At 54.8% G+C, this 18,029-nt stretch overlaps 5 protein-coding genes across 5 annotated transcripts; 2 read left to right on the forward strand and 3 right to left on the reverse strand.

Moving 5' to 3' along the window:
- Positions 1-2,072: 2,072 nt before the first annotated feature.
- Positions 2,073-3,029, forward strand: CGCS363_v007521 (uncharacterized protein; the record flags this gene model as incomplete). The annotated part of the gene is made up of 1 exon (XM_036639370.1): positions 2,073-3,029. The coding sequence occupies one exon, from the start codon at positions 2,073-2,075 to the stop codon at positions 3,027-3,029; it is 957 nt and encodes a 318-aa protein (XP_036496457.1).
- A 124-nt stretch (positions 3,030-3,153) lies between these two features.
- Positions 3,154-4,953, reverse strand: avt3-1 (Vacuolar amino acid transporter 3; the record flags this gene model as incomplete). Its single annotated transcript, XM_036639371.1, has 1 exon — positions 3,154-4,953. The coding sequence occupies one exon, from the start codon at positions 4,951-4,953 to the stop codon at positions 3,154-3,156; it is 1,800 nt and encodes a 599-aa protein (XP_036496458.1).
- Positions 4,954-9,597: 4,644 nt separating this feature from the next.
- Positions 9,598-11,006, reverse strand: axeA-4 (putative acetylxylan esterase A; the record flags this gene model as incomplete). Its single annotated transcript, XM_036639372.1, has 6 exons — positions 9,598-9,617; positions 9,671-9,707; positions 9,768-9,926; positions 9,992-10,066; positions 10,125-10,496; positions 10,551-11,006. The coding sequence occupies 6 exons, from the start codon at positions 11,004-11,006 to the stop codon at positions 9,598-9,600; spliced, it is 1,119 nt and encodes a 372-aa protein (XP_036496459.1).
- Positions 11,007-11,874: 868 nt separating this feature from the next.
- On the reverse strand, positions 11,875-13,695 carry P450-1-6 (Cytochrome P450 monooygenase 1; the record flags this gene model as incomplete). Its single annotated transcript, XM_036639373.1, has 6 exons — positions 11,875-12,192; positions 12,249-12,355; positions 12,414-13,004; positions 13,056-13,124; positions 13,177-13,276; positions 13,330-13,695. 6 exons carry the CDS (start codon positions 13,693-13,695, stop codon positions 11,875-11,877), a joined length of 1,551 nt encoding a protein of 516 aa, XP_036496452.1.
- A 2,448-nt stretch (positions 13,696-16,143) lies between these two features.
- faeB-2-3 (putative feruloyl esterase B-2) lies at positions 16,144-17,712 on the forward strand (the record flags this gene model as incomplete). The annotated part of the gene is made up of 1 exon (XM_036639374.1): positions 16,144-17,712. One exon carries the CDS (start codon positions 16,144-16,146, stop codon positions 17,710-17,712), a length of 1,569 nt encoding a protein of 522 aa, XP_036496453.1.
- Positions 17,713-18,029: the final 317 nt, after the last annotated feature.

Below are 18,029 nucleotides of genomic sequence, written 5' to 3' on the forward strand. Positions count from 1 at the left end.
CAATCAATCTGTGACGTTCCGAGGCTTAGCTTAAAATTAAGCCTTATGAACGAGTGCTGGCTTGTTATGTGTATCTATAAAAAAGTCTTGCTCGACGATGAACTGAGCATTACCAAAGCGTCTGCTGTCTGGTGTAGTAACCGGTCGCCCTGTTCCCTGAGTATCAACGAGATTCAATATCATCGAGATAAAACAAGAGATCGTAATGATATTTGGGCAACTCGACCAGCCCGGGAATTCTCAGTTCGTCGCCTGAGCAGTGGACCAGAGGCAAGCACCGCCATATTGGGTTTCCGCTGGCCAAAGCGCGAGCGGAGCTGTCTGGAGCGTTCCTCGAGTTCAGCCGGAATGACTCGTCCCATGTTTAAAAACAGTACGCAGTAGAGCGCAGCGGAATTAGTACAGAGAGCATAGATATCTATCATGTCAAAGGCCGGCGGTGACTTTCTGGGACAGAAGCTGGTCCGTCCGGCCCAGAATTTTCCCAATTAGTATCAAGATGGCAATTGACGTGAACATGCAAATCCCACGAGCCGGGTACTCGGCACGCCTTGTGACGTACGGGACAAGGAAGTAAAAGTCTGCCTCCTGGGACTCAGGCCGACAGGCCCCCGCAGCAGTAGGGACGAACTCTCGCTGCTACAGTGCCATCACGGGGGCCCAGCCGACGTCGGCAATATAGTCTGACCGATTCATCTTGGTATGAGCAGACTAATTGTGCCCTGGTGGACGATGCTCCGTCCCAAGAAAGAATCAAACTTTGTATGTGACTGTTTACGAGCTTCCAGTTCCTCCATTCCCAGCCTGTCCTTCTCCCGTTCCACTTGTCTATTCCTTTCTTTTCAGGAAACCTTTGAGCGTTGATTCTAAAGGAATGCATACATCAGCTGCAGTTCCGATCTATGTTACCAAGGTACCAGGACCACGGCTACACCTTATTCGGGCCCTTGTTTCAGCCTTTACTTGACGGCGAGACGTCCACTCGTGATACAATAAGGCCCCCCATTTGGCCCATGAGCGAAAAGGACGGAAAAGCCTTTTAATCATGGCCTTCTTACTCCTTACAACGACTCCGATCTCTTCCCATCTTCTAATCAGAAGTGGTACCGCAGCTATGATTATGCGGCCAGCGAAAGCTCTTGTTGGTTGCTCTAGGGAAACGCCAGGCTCACAAAGCCTCAGCAGGACAGGATGTGTGGCTGTGTTGGACATCTTTTGCGGTGGAAAAGCTTGGTAAAGGCAACAGGCTGTGATAATATAGCATCCGCGGAATTCGACTTCACCCCTCTCTCAAAGCCACCATTTTGCCCCATCACATGGAGTTCAGCCGCTATTTTGGTGAATAAAACTCCATCTTCGAATTTTTTCAAGCGATTTGATGATTACCAGCAAGGCAGGAGAGATGTCGCCAATATGAGAGATGGACTTGACGACAGCCATCCAGAGCGCCTCACTTATCACAAGGTCCTCCGAGTCAAATCTCACAACATGCACGTATGCGAATTCATAGAAATCTGCCTTGACGGTACAAGGGAAATTAGCCTCTTTTCAGCTCGGAGTATGCCAATTGACAACGATATAAGCGCTGCATTGAGACGTCGCTTTTCAACATGTCTGATGGAATTGCCAATTGAGAGCAGGGATGCCCTCGACTCTTTACTTCAGCGACCAACAGATACTCGTATAGAGTGAGATTCAAATGCATCCGGGAAGGCACGAATTGAAATATTTGACGGCCAAAAGGGTGCTTTTGAGACCTAGTGGGTGTCATACCATTGAGAACAGGTTGTTCTGGTGTCACGCATTCACGTCGCCCATGGAGAACTTCTGGTACATGAGGGATAGGGAAATAAGGAATGAATGTATCGTTTTCATAGCTGTCTGTACTCGAATTCTTCATTTTAGAATGAATTATGCTCAATAATTTGGGCAAGAATAACGGCTGAGACCACGCCTTCCGGAAGTAGCAGAAAATGACATCGATGACGTAGCCAATCCCAGACCACCAACACCCAACCTTCCCTCACCTCATCCCTTTCACCATCACAACCTCAACTCTCAACATCTCGCCAATGCTCTCCCGCTCACTCACCATCAGACTCGTCACAACCAAGCACCTCCCGATCACCAACCCCTTCCGCAACCCCTTCTCGACCCTCCACCCCACCTCCCGCGGCAAAATGTCCTGGATGGACTCCTGGTCTCGGCCGTCCAAATCCCAAGCGACGCCCGCGCCCTTCTACCTCCTCCCCAACGGCGACCAGACGCCCTACTGCCGCACCTGCGGCCGCGTCATCTCCTCCCGCAAGTCCACCTCCTCGAAGCCCGCAAACTCGGAGCCGCCAAAGTACTGCTCCGCGCGCTGCCGGGGCCAGAAGCCGGGCCGTCTCGACCGCGAGATCGAGGCGGCCTTTGTGCGCTTCCTGCAGGGCGACGAGCCCCTCGACACCGCCAATGTGAAGAAAGTCAAGGGCGACACGCGGGTGCTGGTGCCTTGCGACGCTGTCGAGGCCAAGGTGTTTGGGGAAAGGAAGGATCCGGAGAAGGTGTTTGGGAGGAGGAAGAACCGCGCCTCGAGGGTGATTCCAGAGAAGGCGGAGGACGAGGGGGTGGACGTGGGCCATGAGAAGGAGGAGGAGGACCCCGGGGAGGAGATCATTGACGAGATGCTGGGGCGGACGCGGTCGAGCGAGCTTGACGTTGACCCGAGCGTGATGGCGAGCCTTTCGGTGCGCAGCGGGACGAGGGTGCGGCCGCCGCAGGAGAAGTCGCAGGTGAACGGCAGCGTGGGCGGGGAGAAGGGCAAGGCGGAGCGGATCGAGGAGACGGACGAGATGCGGGAGAAGAGGAACGAGGGGCAGAAGAAGGCTCACGAGCGGGAGCTGGTGAGGTGCGCGGCGCGGCGGGGGGTTGTGTTTGGGTTCCTTGTCGGCGAGGAGAGGAGGAAGTGTGAGGCTGTCATGCAGGGCAAAGTGGTTGAGCCGAGTTTCGCAAAGGGAGACTGGGCTGTCCGCTGGCGCGAGGACTGAAGGGGGCTTCATCAGATGTGAGTAAATAGCAAAAAGCTCTACGCTGTAATTTTATTTTCAACAAAAATGTTACAATCTCATGCAGGTGATGCTGTACTTTCTACACAGGTCATGATTTCTATCGTTACAGGAAGCTCGTGGCCAGGGTGATGGCGGTGGTGTACACCATGCCCACCAATCCGAGCGTCATGAGCGCAATGTCGTAAATCTTCTCCTTCCTTGTCTCGGCTACGCCCTTCATGTGCAAGTACGGCGGGTAGATGTACACCAGCGGCACACACGCAAACGATCCGATGAGGGCGACGAAGCGGTCGAGGTTGGCGGAGCCGGCGATGGAGACGCCGATGCAGACAGCCACCAGGGCCGTGCGGAAGGCGTTCTTCTTCCACTTGGTGACGAGGTCCTTCTTGCCGGAGCGGTGGCCAAAGACCTTGCCCTCGATGATGCGCATGGCGGGGAACAGCTGGACGGGGTTGCCGACGAGGACGGCGAGGGCGTACATGAACTGCACGGCGTTGACGAGGCGCGAATCCTGCGGGTAGTTGTTGATGACCTCGATCTGGGTGCGGTCGCCGAAGGTGGCGTAGCAGAGGGCGCCGACGGAGGTGAAGACGCAGGTGATGAGCAGCATGACGCCAGCGAGCAGCTTCTCAAAGTGCTCGGGCTTCTTCATGCTGGCCTGGATGGGGATGATGAGGCCGATGCCCTCGAAGGTGAAGATGGAGGCGCCGATGGTGAGGGTGTAGGAGGCCGGGTTGAAGAGGCGCACGGAGGGGTCCATGCCGCGGGTCGCGAGGGCGGAGATGTCGTACCACCAGATGTAGCCGACGCCCATGACGATGAAGACATCGGCGAGGAGGGCGGCGGGGCCGAGCTTGGAGATGTTGCGGATGAAGGCGAGCGGCACGAAGATGATGGCCTGCAGGGCGATGAGGGCGGTGGAGTCGAGCGGGTTCGCGCCGTTGGTGACGGCCTGCAGGAAGGAGAACCAATTGTCGGCGACGAACACCAGACCCGTGCAGACGAAGCCGAGCTGGGAGAGCGTGATGGAGGCCAGGATGAGGGAGCGCATGCGCGGGCCGGAGATCTCCTTGCCGAGGTCGCCGTAGCCGCCGCCGTAGCGGGTGCGGCACTGCAGCAGCAGGTGGAAGGCGGCCATGGAGATGACGGCGACGAGGAGCATGGTGATGGAGGAGAAGAGGATGCCGCCGTTCTTGAAGGCCTTGGGCAGGAACATGATGCCCGTGCCGATGAAGGCCTTTAACGTCGTGAAGAAGGTCTTTGTCGTGCTCGCGTCGCCGACCTTCTTGGCGAAGCGGGAGGACCGCCGGCGGCCGAGGAGCGGCCTCGTCTCTGTCGGCGCGGTGCGTCCTTGTTCCTCGTCCTCGTCGTCCGACATGATGGCCTCCTCGTCCGAGTCCGCGAGGTCCTCGCCGGCGAAGGCGCCGTAGAAGTCGAGGAACTCGACAAAGTTGCGGGTGATGGGCAGGTTCGCGGCGGTGAAACCGCGCTTCTGCATGACGAACTGGCGGCGGAAGCCCTGGGGCATCAGCATGTCGGCGGCGGCGAGGTCGGACTCGTGACCGGACTCGGTGCGGCGCGGGTGGGAGAAGGTCTGGGAGCGCTTGACGCCCTGTTCCCTGGCGGAGATCTTGTAGAGGTCGCGGTGGATGTCGCCACCGGGGAGGAGGAGCGAGGAGACTTCTTGAGGTTCGTCGCCGTCGAGCGCGTTGCCCTGGCTGTTGCCCTTGCTGCCGCCGTGGAGGCTCGGGGTCTTGAGCGGGTTGGAGTTCTGGCGGGTGAGGTCGAGGTTGGACATGGTTCGGGTGCCGTCGAAGGAGGTGCCGTAGCCGGCGGGGAGGTGCTCGGCGATGACGGCCGTCCGTAGACGTTCGTCTGCCGAGGAGGGCGATGTGTCGGACATGCTGGGCGGCGGCGGTGGTGGTGGTGATGTGTCGTGGTGTTTTGGGAGACGCCGATGTTTATTTTCCGACGATGGAGTTGGCGGGGAGAAAAAATAATCGTCAATGACGAAGAAAGGAGCCCCGGGACTAACGAAGAGTCTCAATTGGAGGGGAGGGGAGGAAGCGGGAAGAAGCCTCGGTTGAGAGGTGCTCGGCGAGGGTGGCAGAGGTCAGGTCATGGAACCGTGGGCAACGGACATGGAAGAATCGTGGGGAGAGGAGGGAAGATGCTGAAAAGCTTCAAAGTTGTTTTTGAAGTTCGATTCGCTGCGGCATGACTTCACGAAAGCTCGAGCCGCTTTCAGGCCCTGGTTGTTTATGCGCGGGAAAACAAGATAGAAAGGTACTTGTGAAGAGGGTGTAGTGATGTGGATGGGAACAGGTCTCTTTGTATCGCGGGGGTGGGGGGGATACATGCAATGTAATGCTGCTGCTACTCGTATATACATACTTACGGATAGAGCCAACCCACATGGGACATGGACGAATAGACGATGAGCAGAAGAGGGAACAACAGGAAGAGGCTCTCGGTGGACTCTCTCTCCTCTCTCTCCCTCTCATCTGTGGTTGTACATACCTGCGCTTACTCTGTGCTAGAGGTACATGCATATGGTGTGTGTGTGTGTGCGTGTGGACGGACGGTGGACTGCACAACAGAAGGCCGCAGCAGCTTCTAGGCCCAATGGCGTTACAACTCTACGTCAGTTCGCAGTGTTGGGCGGCCAAGTTTCGGATCGGCAGTGGAGGCACCCCCCCTGGTTTGCATCTCCTTGAGGCCTGAGACATGGACCTTTTAGATCCTGTTAGGTATAGCTAGTTAGTAGAGGCCCTTAGAGGCTGTTAGACTCCACAGTATATCGGCAAAAGATACTTGTAGCGTGGGTAATGGCTATAGAGGCGTCTAATTGAAGTGTTGTATTTAGCTGTAGATCCTTCCTAACCTGGGCTACCTATGCTTGGTCCCCTCTCTGGTATGCTAGGCATCCTAGTACTCTCGCTTATGAAGTGCTATGCTGCACTGCTTGTACTTAGAGGTTGTTCTGTGGTTGCTAAATGAGGTATTAACGTCCCTCTTGCTAAGCATTTTACGCCTGTATGCTGAAGAATACTATATGTACTGCCTCCTCCCTGGTAATGTTGATGGGCTGTGATTTAGCTAGGTAGAAGGCTCTTTTTTTATAGTAGTAGACTTATGGCTTAGGATTGCTACTTCTCTGTATGTAGTTATAATTTCTTTGTAGAGGTGTTGTTGAAAACGCTTCTGCGTCTAAGTGTATTGTTTACTGCTGCTATGATGCGTATGGGTATTATACTAAGCCTTATAGAAGGCTAGGTAAGCGTTAGTAATACTGATGGGTAGGTTGAAGTTAAAATTTAGTGCTTGGTAGCTACTGCGGTGTATATGACGCCTGTAGTAGCTGTTAGCCTTATACTGATTGCTAATGTTGATAGTATTTATGTATTAGTTGTATGTATAGTAAAACTGAGGGAAGGGTAGTATCTTCGTATATGTGATTGATAACTCGCTTGTGATGGTATTATGAGTCTTAAAGGGAGCTTATGATATATTGGTATAGGTTGCGCTACTGTGAGGCCTCTTCTGGAGCCTAGGGAAGGTATACTTGAAGCTATAGAAGCCTGTAGTTGCTATTAAAATGGGGGAGCTGTCCTTGAATAGAAGCTGGTAGATTATGCTGTCCTTAGTTGTTTTATAGTAAATAGTGCCCTAGGGTATCTTTTTAGCCTTGCTGTTGCGGCTTTTGAGCTTACTGAGAGTTGGGCTGACCCTACTGTACTGGGCGTTGCGTGTAGTGCTTATAGCGATAATATTGCGGCGCTGGAGGTATTGAAGTAGGTTGATTGAAGTGAATAAGTTATTAATAAAAAGGTGGTATTACTGGCGCTAGCCTGGGGGTACTGGCAGCGATAGGATGAGATGGGTAACGACTGCTCTCGTGGGGGTAAGCTCTTTGGTCTCTGCTGGTGAATATGTAAGTGGAGGGATTGCTGGACCCTTGTTTATATGCTAAGCCTACTAAAAAAAGTACTTAGCCTCCCCTATAACTTATACTTTAAAGCTAATGGGTATAGGCTTACCCTGTATATGCTGGATATTGAAGTGGCGGCCTTAGTAGCAGACTATACTTTTGTTGATAGTAATGTGGGCGCTAGGTGACTATAGCTGTGTTGATACTAACTGTAGTTAATCGCTCTAGTAGGCGACTTTTTTATATATTGTTAGGTGTATGTTGCGGAGAGGCTTGGTGATGGGGTTGTAGGTAGAAAAGTTGCGATATAGCTACTTGAAGCGGTTGTGAGAGAGCTAATGATTGATGGGGTGGAGAGGGTGGTGGTTATGCTTAATCTAGTAGTTGTAGAGGGTACTCTCTTAATGGATGGTTATATAGATAAGTACGCCTAAAAAGATGTATATCTCTGCTATAGTTGTGCGTTAGGGCTGGCGAGGTGCTTAGGTAGGGTTTTTTATTACTTTAGTGGGATTGCAGGTGTGTTGATGTATCTCTGACTTTTTATTGGTTTAATGTGCCTACTGCTTAGCTATCCACTTAGGGACGAACTTATGCTATATCTGTAGTAGTGAGAGGTCTGGAGGTAGATATATTTTGCGTTTGAAGTACTTTGTGAGAAGTTTGTGATATGGCGTGCTGTTGGTGTGGTTTAGAGGCTTTTTGTTGCGCTAGATACCTGGTAGAGGGTAGGGCTTGCGAGGGTTACGCTATACTGTGTTGTTGTTATATAGAACAGCTGGCTGGGGGTCTAGCGGTGGATTTTGCTTGCTTGGAGGTGGAGGTAGTAGCTGGCGCGCTTATGGTAGTGTTGACGCGCTTACCTCGATCTTATTGAGGTCTCTTGTGGTGGGTAGCTGGTGAGGGTTGTTGATGATGCTGAGGCTGATCGGTATGTGGCGCTGTATGGAGGCGTTAGGGTCCTTGAAGTTGTTAGCGATATTAAAGTTGTTGTTGTAATTGTTGAATAACTTGATAATATTGTTATTGCGAATATTGTCTATTTTTTAGGGATTTTTTGGGGTTAATTTGATGTAGAGTAAGTAGGGGTATTGTGGTGGTATTGTGGGTAAGTGGGTGGGGGACTTGGGTTGAGGAATAAGGTTAACTTGTAGCTGTCAAAAAAAGTGGATAAATGTTGGCTGGTTTTGGTGGAAGTATAGGTACTTAAAAAGTACTGATTTCACTGCAAAACTTAAGTATATTAACTAGTGGCGTAGCTTGGCTGGTATGTTAATCCTTTTCTGGGCATGTAGCTGTGGGGGGCACTAAAAGGTCCATGTCTCAGGCCTCAAGGAGATGTCGTCCAGGCTGTTTAGCTGAGGTAATAGCGGTGAGGCTTAAGCCGAGGGGACCAGGGTGTGTCGCCTTTGGATGGAGGACCCAAGAGGAAGAGGAGCCCAAGAGGAAACCAAGAACGAGTCCGAGTGGAGGACGAGAGAGGACGGACTCGCGCCGGAGGGTGAAGGGGGGACATTGACTGCGGGCTAAGACTGGACGGGTACAACAAAAGCGAGACACAAGACACGGAAGACCAAGACAAGACATTGTCCCGTGACCAAAGTCAAGTCAGGTGTCGGGTCACGTCGTACATGTTGGGGGAGTCTCAGACAGTGTCTTTGGTGATGGGCAGAATATCCCGCGTCAGTGTCGATGACCATGGCAATCTGGGCGGTTATGCGTCTCTCTCTCTCTTGAGTCTCTTCAATTCATTACAGAGTACTGCGTACAGAGACTCTTTGCAAAGCCTGCATTTGTTAGCGCTTGCAAGGTTCGCACTCTCAGCGGGGAATGACGCCACCGCGGACCCTGAAAAGCGAAAAAGTGAAAACACCGGCCTCCCGCGCCTTGCAGAAGCGAAATTCACACGAGGAACCAAAATACGGGTCACGTGGTTGGGCCTCACCGATGGATGCGGTGGACTGAAAGTGAACCATGATAAATGATCGAATGGCCTGGGCAACGCGGTGCACGTGGGACCCCGACGGGAATAGCCTCACCTCAGCCTCCGGGTTTAAGCTCAAACTTTTACCTTTCTTCTCCTCCCATCTTCTTGTCCTGCAGCAACAGCTGGGTTTCAGTGACAGTCATCACCCACAACCACAGGCTGCCCATGGCATGGTCGTGCTGCCTGACTGGGCCCTTCTTCAGCGCCCGATGAATGTCTCACTCCCTCAGTCTAAGACTGCGTCGCGATCGTGTTTTGTTTTTGCCGAGACATCCACCAGCACCCTCACCTTGCTTTTTGGCCTTGTTCCGCTGGAATGTTGCTGTCTCGCGGAACACCGATCGGGACTCACCCCGGCTGTCGGTCCAGCCTTTAATTCTTCGTCACCCCTTTGCGAGCCTGGCTGCTTTCATCACGATTGCATCTCATCCCGCATTCCACGTCGCAGGCCCAGCCAGCGCATGAGCCCGCGAACAGCATGATAAGAACTGAAATTGCTTCTATTCGTGTTCTGTACTTGATGGAGTCTGGTAAAACAGTATGCGACATGGCCGGATGTGCTACAATCCTTTGTTCGGCGTCATCGTCTGGCCCTCGTCATGGCTCAACAGATCCCCTCTTTCTCGACATCACTGGCATTGAGAGTACCCTTCATCACACGTCGTCAGCGATAGCATGAAATGGCACGAAAAGAAGACTCACAGTCGTTAACCTTGATGCAAGTGTACGGGCTCGCGCACTGCCAATTCATCAGTAAATGGCCCAACATCCATCTGCATCTGCATCTCCATCAACTCACCGAAGTCGGTCCCGTCCAGTTGATGCCGCCGCATTGGCCCCATTGCGGTGCCGATCCGGACCCTCCGGCCGCCGTCGTCGTCGTCGATCTCGCCGTCGAAGTCGTGCTCGTCCGCAGTGTCGTCGTCGTGGGGCTTCCGGCCGCCGAGGTCACCGGGTTCTGCACCATGTCAGTTCCGTTCCATGTCAGTTCCGTTCTCCCAACCTCCATGCCAGGAATCTTACCGTGAACCCAAACCACTTGAGGTCCTCCTCCGGGAACACGTCAATCGAGTGAGTGACGCCCTGTCCGAGGAAGGTCTGCCCGCCTCGAGTCAGCACCTGTCCGCATACACACACACTCACTACCCAAACTCACCTGCAACTTCTCCCCAAACACATATCTCGTGTACGGGCTCCGCGGATAATCAGGCGTCGTCGACTGCGGCGTCGTCGAGTACCCAAACACGCCCGTCCACTGCTTGATCGTCTCGTAGTAGTTCTGCACATTCAGCGCCTCGTCCGCCGTGCCGTGGTAGATCTGCATCTTCGGCCGCGCGCCCGTGTACCCCGGGTACATGTTGTACACCACATTCGCCCACTGCTGCTGCGTCCAGATGCTCTGGCCCGTCGAGCACGTCAAGTTCCACTCGTCAGGCACGTCGGCCGCGCTCATGAAGCAGCCGGCCGGGACGCCGGCGTACGCGATTCCCGCGGCGAAGATGTCGGGGTACGTCGCGGCGAGCACATTCTAAGTCTGGCGTCAGCTCCCGCGTCCAATGAAGCTCTGCTCTCTCACACTCACCGTCATCATGGCACCCGATGAGATCCCCGTCGCAAACACCTTGCTCGCATCCGCCCCATACTGCGCAATCACAAACTTGACCATGTTCGCAATCGAGTTGCTCGCGCCACCACCGTTATGCGTCAGCGTCATCTTGGACGCCACGTCCCAGCAGTTGTCGCGCGTGTACGGCGTCTGCGGGTAGATGACGATGTATCCGTACGTCTCGGCGTACCGCGCCCACTGGCTGCCCTGGTAGTACGCCGACGCGCTGCCGCTGCACCAATGGATGCCCACGACGACGGCCGGCTTGGCCGCGAGGTTGTTGGGCACGTAGAGCCACATGCGCGTGCCGGTCGGGTTGTCGCCGTAGGACGTCACCTCGGTGAAGGTCGCCCGCGGCACGACCTCCGCGCCGAGGGCGGCACTGGCCAGGAAGGTCAGGCAGAAACTGAGGAGGGTTAGCAGGCGCATCATCTTGGCGGCTTGGGTGGTTGAGGACCTGGGCTGGAAGGCATCATGGAATTTGCCCGTGATTTATCTTCTTTTGGGGAGGCGTTCATCCTTGGCGGGAGGGTTTATTTTGGCTTCAATGGGCGAAGCGGATGAGAAGCCTCCGGTTGGTGGCTTGGTAGCATGGCATCGATCGGATGTCGCTCCCGTCATATCGCCAAGTCCGCTCCATTGATTTCCTCATCGTGCTTCAATGTTCGAAGTTGGTACAGCAAGATCATCGCAACCATCCATCGCGCACGTGGCGTCCGCCTTGCCATGGGTCACAGAGCCGGCATACGGCCCTGATCTTCCACGACCTCAGGAATGCGAAACCGAGATACGCCGCGTACCTACGCATATCACTCACTTCCCGGAACGAAGGTAATTCGGTTCACATCTGGATAGTTGAGAGGGGTAGAATGGTAGCATCTCCCCGCAGATGGCTACGAAACCCGAGGACCCCCGCCCCGGAGAACCCGTCCCGCGGAATCATGTTCCGCCAATCGCTTGACCGGAGACTGCCGTTCTTGGGTTGATGCAGCCAGGAACTTCCGCAGTCTTGCTGGCCGATTGATTAATGGTGTTGTATGGATGCAACCCCCGAAGAAGCTTATTGCTGATGAGTTCTTTTCCGGTTCGGGATAGCTGCTCGGTACCAAGTATTTACACGGGGCGCAACAAGTTACACAGATGGTGAGACGGCCCGGCATCACGTATATTCTCATCGCGATGTGTTCTCATAGAATCTGACGCCTCTTGTAAAGATATGGCCCTGCCTGCGTTTCTCACCCAACTATCCAGGCTCAGACGAGCTTCCACTCCCAGCCCAGCGGCATTCGATATCTCTGCTTCAAGCCACGTCTTTCCTCCGACGAATCAGAATCTTCGCCCTTGGGTTCACCAACGTCGAGAATCCGAAGCGCATGGGATCGACGGCGGTCATGTCGTCGTTCGGCAGCTTGAACTCATACTTGAGCAAGAAATGTGCCATAACCAGCTTGGTCGTGCTCGCACCAAAAAAGCGGCCAGGACAGGCGTGAGCTCCCAAGCCAAAGCCCAGGTGCTCGGGAGACACGCTGGCCAATTGCGCAATGTGCTCGTTGTTGCCGGCCTCGCGCATGCGCAGAAAGCGGTAGCCGTCGAATTTGTCGGGGTTGGGATAGATTTCCTTCAAGGCACTCAGTCAAGAGTCTAGCGTACGAAGTCAGATGGAGGTGTACTTACAGGATCCCACATGTTCGCGGAGGAAACTGCCACGCCCGTAGTCCGGGGGAGAACGCTGCCGTCGCTCAACTTGACGTTGTCTTCCATCACACGACGGCCTAGCGCGACTACCCAAGATGTCAGTATTGCTCCTCCAAAGCCATGCATCCTAACATGAAGACTCACCTGTCGCGATCGGCTTCAGCCGCAGCGTCTCCTTCAACACACTGTCCATCAACCTCAAGTTATACAGCGCAGAGCTCTTCCACCCTTCCGCCGCAACCTTCTTCACCTCCTCCCTCAACGGCTCAATCAACTCCTCATGCAAGCACAAATCCAGAATATTCTGCGAAACCAGATCCGTGCTCGACGCGTTCGCCAAGATACTCAGCCCCAGCTGCTGATATGCCGCGTTCTGCGCCGTCCGGTCCTGCTGCTTCTTCGCCAGCTTCTCGATCCACGCGAGCGCGTTGCTGAACACCACGCCCTCGGCCTCCTGCTCGCGGCGCCGCTGCTGGATGGGCTCGATCGCGCGGCACGCCGTGCGCAGCATCTGCCGCAGCTCGCGGCAGCAGGGCAGGAACCAGTGCACGAGGCGCCGGATCGGCGACGGGTAGGAGCGAAGGACTTTGGCGGCCGCCATGGCTTTGCTGGGGTAGGTCATTGTGATGGTGAGCCAGCGCGGGTCGCGGCAGAGTTCCGGGCCGAGAAAGACGAGAGCGGAGACACGGGCGACGATCTGCGGGATGGTTTGGGCGAGGGATATTTCGTGCCATTCTAAAGGGGGGTGAGTGAGTGCTTCTGGGGATCTGGGTTGGGGGAGATTACCTTCGTTATCTGTAAAGACGTCGCGGAGCGCATCAGATGCCTCTTCGGATAGTTGGCTGGAGAGCTTGGCTTTGAAATACGTCAGTGAGCTGGTGTGAGATCTCACAGCAGATCGACTCACAAATATCGGTTTGGGTGAGATGACTTCTGATCATCTCACGGAGCAGTTCACTACCAGAACTAAAATATGGCTCGAATCCCGGCGTTCCAGCTTGCCAGTACTTGAGAATTGTCAGAAAGTCAGTGCCCGATGATGTTGTTAAACTTCACTCACAGCCAACAAGAACTCCGTCGAGCTCAACCGGTTATCATTCCGAACCTCCATAGCAAATTCGGGGGCCAGGATCGTCATCGTGCCCTGCCCGGTATACACCCGAAAGGGCTTCCCGCCGTGTTCCTTTGCTCCTCTCGCAAGAAGACCCTTTCCATCTTTTAGGTACTCTTCCTTGGTCTTGTTGATGACGGGATAGATCTCGGCAGACTGGAACGACTTGCGGAGTGGGGACACAGCAACCACGGAGGCGACGACGATGAGAGCAAGCCAGTAAAGCGCCGAGTTCGATGTCGGCAGAGACGTTGGCAATTTGAGAGAGGCCAACTCAGCCCAGCTGGGCGACGTCCACGAGGCGTTGACGTCCATGATGTTGAACACAATTACGCCAAATTAAGAATAGCTTGGCAATGATTTTCTGCCCAGCCGACGGATGGAAGATATTTAAGAGCTCTGTCAGATTTACTGTCTTGAACATTTGCGACGCTTTTGCATTTCGGTGTGAACCAGCGGTATCCCGTCGGCAAGCAAGAACATCGCGAGAGACATGGTACCCAAATTCTACCGTAGCTTTTCTGGCCAATGAAATCCTCCAAACGTAGTATAGACTCTCAGAAATTGTTAGCAGCTACATAGCCAACGCGCTCGAGTGGTGTTCAGGGAACACACACAGCTCGGTCCGAAGGTAAGCATCGACAAACCTTCGGACCGTTGCTCAAAGTCGAGTGAGAGTGAGATAGGCGTCGTTATATAGTATATAGGAGGCACGACTCGCCCGAGTACGACGCCGTTGGTTCATGTCTTGCAACTCAATGCAGGCAATTTTCGCCTGCATTAGCCTCTCGAATCGCCGAGAGATCGAGCGGCGCATATGGACCGCTCCGTCCCGCCACTTACATGACCGGAGTCTCACGGCCGGAAGAATCCCGGAGACGCCACCACGCCGGCGTCGGGATTTCAGTCCGCTGCGAATATCGCCTGCAGGCATCGGACTTGGTCGCCGACATGAGACAAAAAAAAAAAAAAGACGAGAATGGTCTCTTTTGTCTTGCCTACCAAGCGACTGCTGACCAGTTCTGCCCAAAGCAAATGACACTCTCAGCCTTCTCTTTTCTCCCGCGTATTCTACGGCTGCTGGCGATCTCCTGCTGGATTTGAGCATTGAGTCCGCGTCCACCCCTGGCGCAGCGGTCCGAAAAAGGGACTTGCAAATTTGATGATCGACAGCTGCGCCGACTTGGCTTCGGACCGTGGTCCTAGTCCAGATGCCAAGCACGTGATTGGAGGCAGCTTTCCGAGTCATTTCTGCGCGCGCCATGGGACAGTTCCGACCTTCTCGGAACCAATCCGGGAGTCCTTTACCATGAGGATGGAAGGAAAAGGGTCGTGCAGCGGAACACTCCGCTAGTCATTGGGCATCGAGGAGCATAGTGCCCAGATTCTGGTTACAACACCATTGAGATATTATTGGACAGATGATACGGTACAGTGTCGGCGGGCAAGATCTTTACCGCTGTGCGGCCCTTATTCGGCAGGTTTGTAGGCTAGATGATTCTTCAAGCAGATTAAGGGGCATTTCCACGATCTGCTACAACGTGAACACGCGTACGGTACAGATGCCATAAGCAAAGGATGCATTTTGTTTCCGTAGTTGACAGTTAGAGATCTTCAGGGACGGGTGCGACGTGGCAGGGATACCTCCTGTTGACGTTGAGTCGTTTTTTTGCCTGCGCGCGGGTCTTGTTGGTCATCCCATCGCCATGTGTTTTGACTCTCGAAACATCAAAGTTTTCCAAGTCCAAACAATCTGCGGATCGTCTGATCAAAATCGGGACTTCGAGACTGAGGCTCAAACTGGTTCCACGCCACTTCGCTGCAATTGTTTCTTGATTACATGTTCAACGGCAGGCTTTTCGGCGTCCTGGGTTGCCAAGACATCGACGAGTTTTACGCTTGCGATAGACGAAATTGCACCCGACTCCTCGTTCTCCAGTCTACTGCTACAGCTCTCCAGTAGACTACGACTACAGATCCTCTCTCACTAAGACGTAAAGACCTATACTCGGCGTTATTAGTGGTCCGATGGGGCCTCGACGTCGTTATCAATCTCCATCTAAACTCCTATCGCGTCAGCGCCTCCTATTCCCTCAGCCCACACCATCCAAACAAGCTTCATCTTCCGCTTTAGAGTTCAATCAGTCCATCTCCATGCCATGAACGGCCCAGATGCCCCCTTCAGAAGCTCCCGAGACTGTAGTAAATAGCCAAGAACACCAAAAGGCTTGCCTGCCGGGCGGGAGAAGATTCTTCCTCAGCGATGCGTCCCCCGGAAAGCCACCTTTTAGGGCCGCGCTTCTCCGCACTTCGCTATTGCCGATGCATGGTTCATCCCCCTCAAGTTTATTTCGTCGTGGGGAAAAAACAAAGCTAAGCTCAGCTGGGTCAATTGGGGGCTTGTCAGTCGTCAGGGCTTTGGTGGTGCACTTGATTCAGCATCCATGCCATGCCGGTGCCAAGTGCCGTCCCTCCACACCACAGCAACACCGGCATCTTCCCCCGATGGGATCGCCGAGGGAGGGCGACTGTTTGGAAGGAGAACGACGTCGCATCGTGGTGCCGGGGCCGTTGAGATGAACACTTTGACGTCGTCAAATTTGCAAGGTCAGGTCCATTGCCGCGTGGCCCAGGTTGCATCTGCCAACATATAAGAACCGCCCCGGCCCCGACAAGAGACGATCGTCCTGGATGGATCTACTTGGCACCTGTCCTCCTCTCCAGCTCGGATTCTGTCCTGTTCAACAACACCCCTTCTCCGAGATGAAGTCGTTCACTACCTCGGCAGCGCTGCTGCTTCCGGCAGCCCAGGTCGCCATGGCCGCCTTCGCCGACGACTGCGCCAACTTCGCAAAGTCATTCGCCTACGAGAACACCACCGTCTGGTTCACCAACGTCGAGCCCGCAGGCGCCAACCTGACCTTCCCCGAGCGCCACCCGACCTGCTCTGGCACCAGCCAGGTTGTCGATGTCGAGCTCTGCCGTGTCTCGATGCTGGTCACCACTGGCGCTACCAGCAACATCAGTCTCGAGGCCTGGCTCCCTTCCAACTGGACAGGCCGCTTCCTGAGCACCGGCAACGGAGGAACCGGCGGCTGCATCCAGTACGAGGACATGGCCTATGCCACCTCCCGCGGTTTCGCGACTGTTGGTGCAAACAACGGCCACAACGGAACCGTTGGCGAGCCTTTCTACAACAACCCCGGCGTCATCGAGGACTTTGCCTACCGCTCCCTTCACACCGGCGTCGTTGTCGGCAAGAACGTGACCAAGGCCTTTTACGGCAAGGAGCACACCAGATCTTACTACCTTGGATGCTCCACGGGTGGAAGACAGGGCTTCAAGGAGGCCCAGGACTTTCCTGACGACTTCGACGGTATCGTGGCTGGCGCCCCCGCCTTCTCCTTCAACAACCTCACCTCCTGGAGCGGCCACTTCCTCCTGGCCACCGGCACCGAGGGCTCTCCCACGTTCCTCTCCAAGGACCAGTGGGCTCTCGTTGTTAAGGACGTCTTGACCCAGTGCGACGGTCTCGACGGACACGTCGACGGCATCATCGAGGACCCCGACCTGTGCCAGTACCGCCCTGAGTCCCTCATCTGCGGCGCCGGCAACTCCACCAACTGCCTGACCGGCACCCAAGCCGAGACCGTCCGCTCCGTCTTCTCCGACGTCTACGGCGTCGACGGCTCCCTCGTCTACCCCCGCCTCCAGCCCGGCGCCGACGCGACCAACATCCTCCTCACCGGCACCGCCTTCCCCTACACTAGAGACTGGTTCCGCTACGTCGTCTACAACGACCCCAACTGGGACCCCGCCACCCTGACCGTCAAGGACATGGCCTACTCCTCCGACCTGAACCCCTTCGACATCGCCACCTGGAAGGGCGACCTCTCCGGCGTCAAAGACCGCGGCACCAAGATCCTTCACTACCACGGCCTCCAGGACCCCATCATCAGCAGCGACAACTCCGCCCGCTACTACAACCACGTCTCGCGCACCATGGGCCTCACCTCCGCGCAGCTCGATGAGTTCTACCGCTACTTCCGCATCTCGGGCATGAACCACTGCAGCGGCGGCCCCGGTGCGACCTTCATCGGCAACAAGCCCGCCGCTGTTGCGGGCTACGAGGCGGAGGGCAACGTGCTGTCTGCCATTGTTCACTGGGTCGAGGACGGCATCGCCCCCGAGTCGATCCTCGGAACCGCGTACGTCAACGGTACTAAGGATGCGGGCGTTGCGTTCACGAGGAAGCACTGCAAGTACCCTACTCGCAACGTCTACTCGGGCTCTGGAGACCCCAATATCCCTGAGAGCTGGAACTGCGTTTAAAGCTCGTAAGCTTAATTACTTTTGCCTGTATACACTTTTCTACTGTAAATATCAGCCATGCATTAAATGAAGCGTAAAGAAGTAATTAGATGTACAAAAAATCACTCCTGAACCAAAAGCTCGTCCATGCAGGCAGGCAACGTGCCGTGACGCAAACGTGAGCGGTAATTCCCTCGGCATTTCCGGTGATGGCTGAGGTCCCTTTCCCCGGAAATTCCGGTATTATGGTACGCAAAAGGGAGACTCAAGCGGGGACTCATGTACCCCATATCTTTAGCGATTAAGACGGCCTGATTTATGAGGAAATGACCTGCGCC

The sequence above is a fragment of the Colletotrichum siamense genome, assembly GCF_013390195.1.
Source record: "Colletotrichum siamense strain Cg363 chromosome Unknown KSG_Cg363_contig04, whole genome shotgun sequence".
NCBI lineage: Eukaryota > Fungi > Ascomycota > Sordariomycetes > Glomerellales > Glomerellaceae > Colletotrichum > Colletotrichum siamense.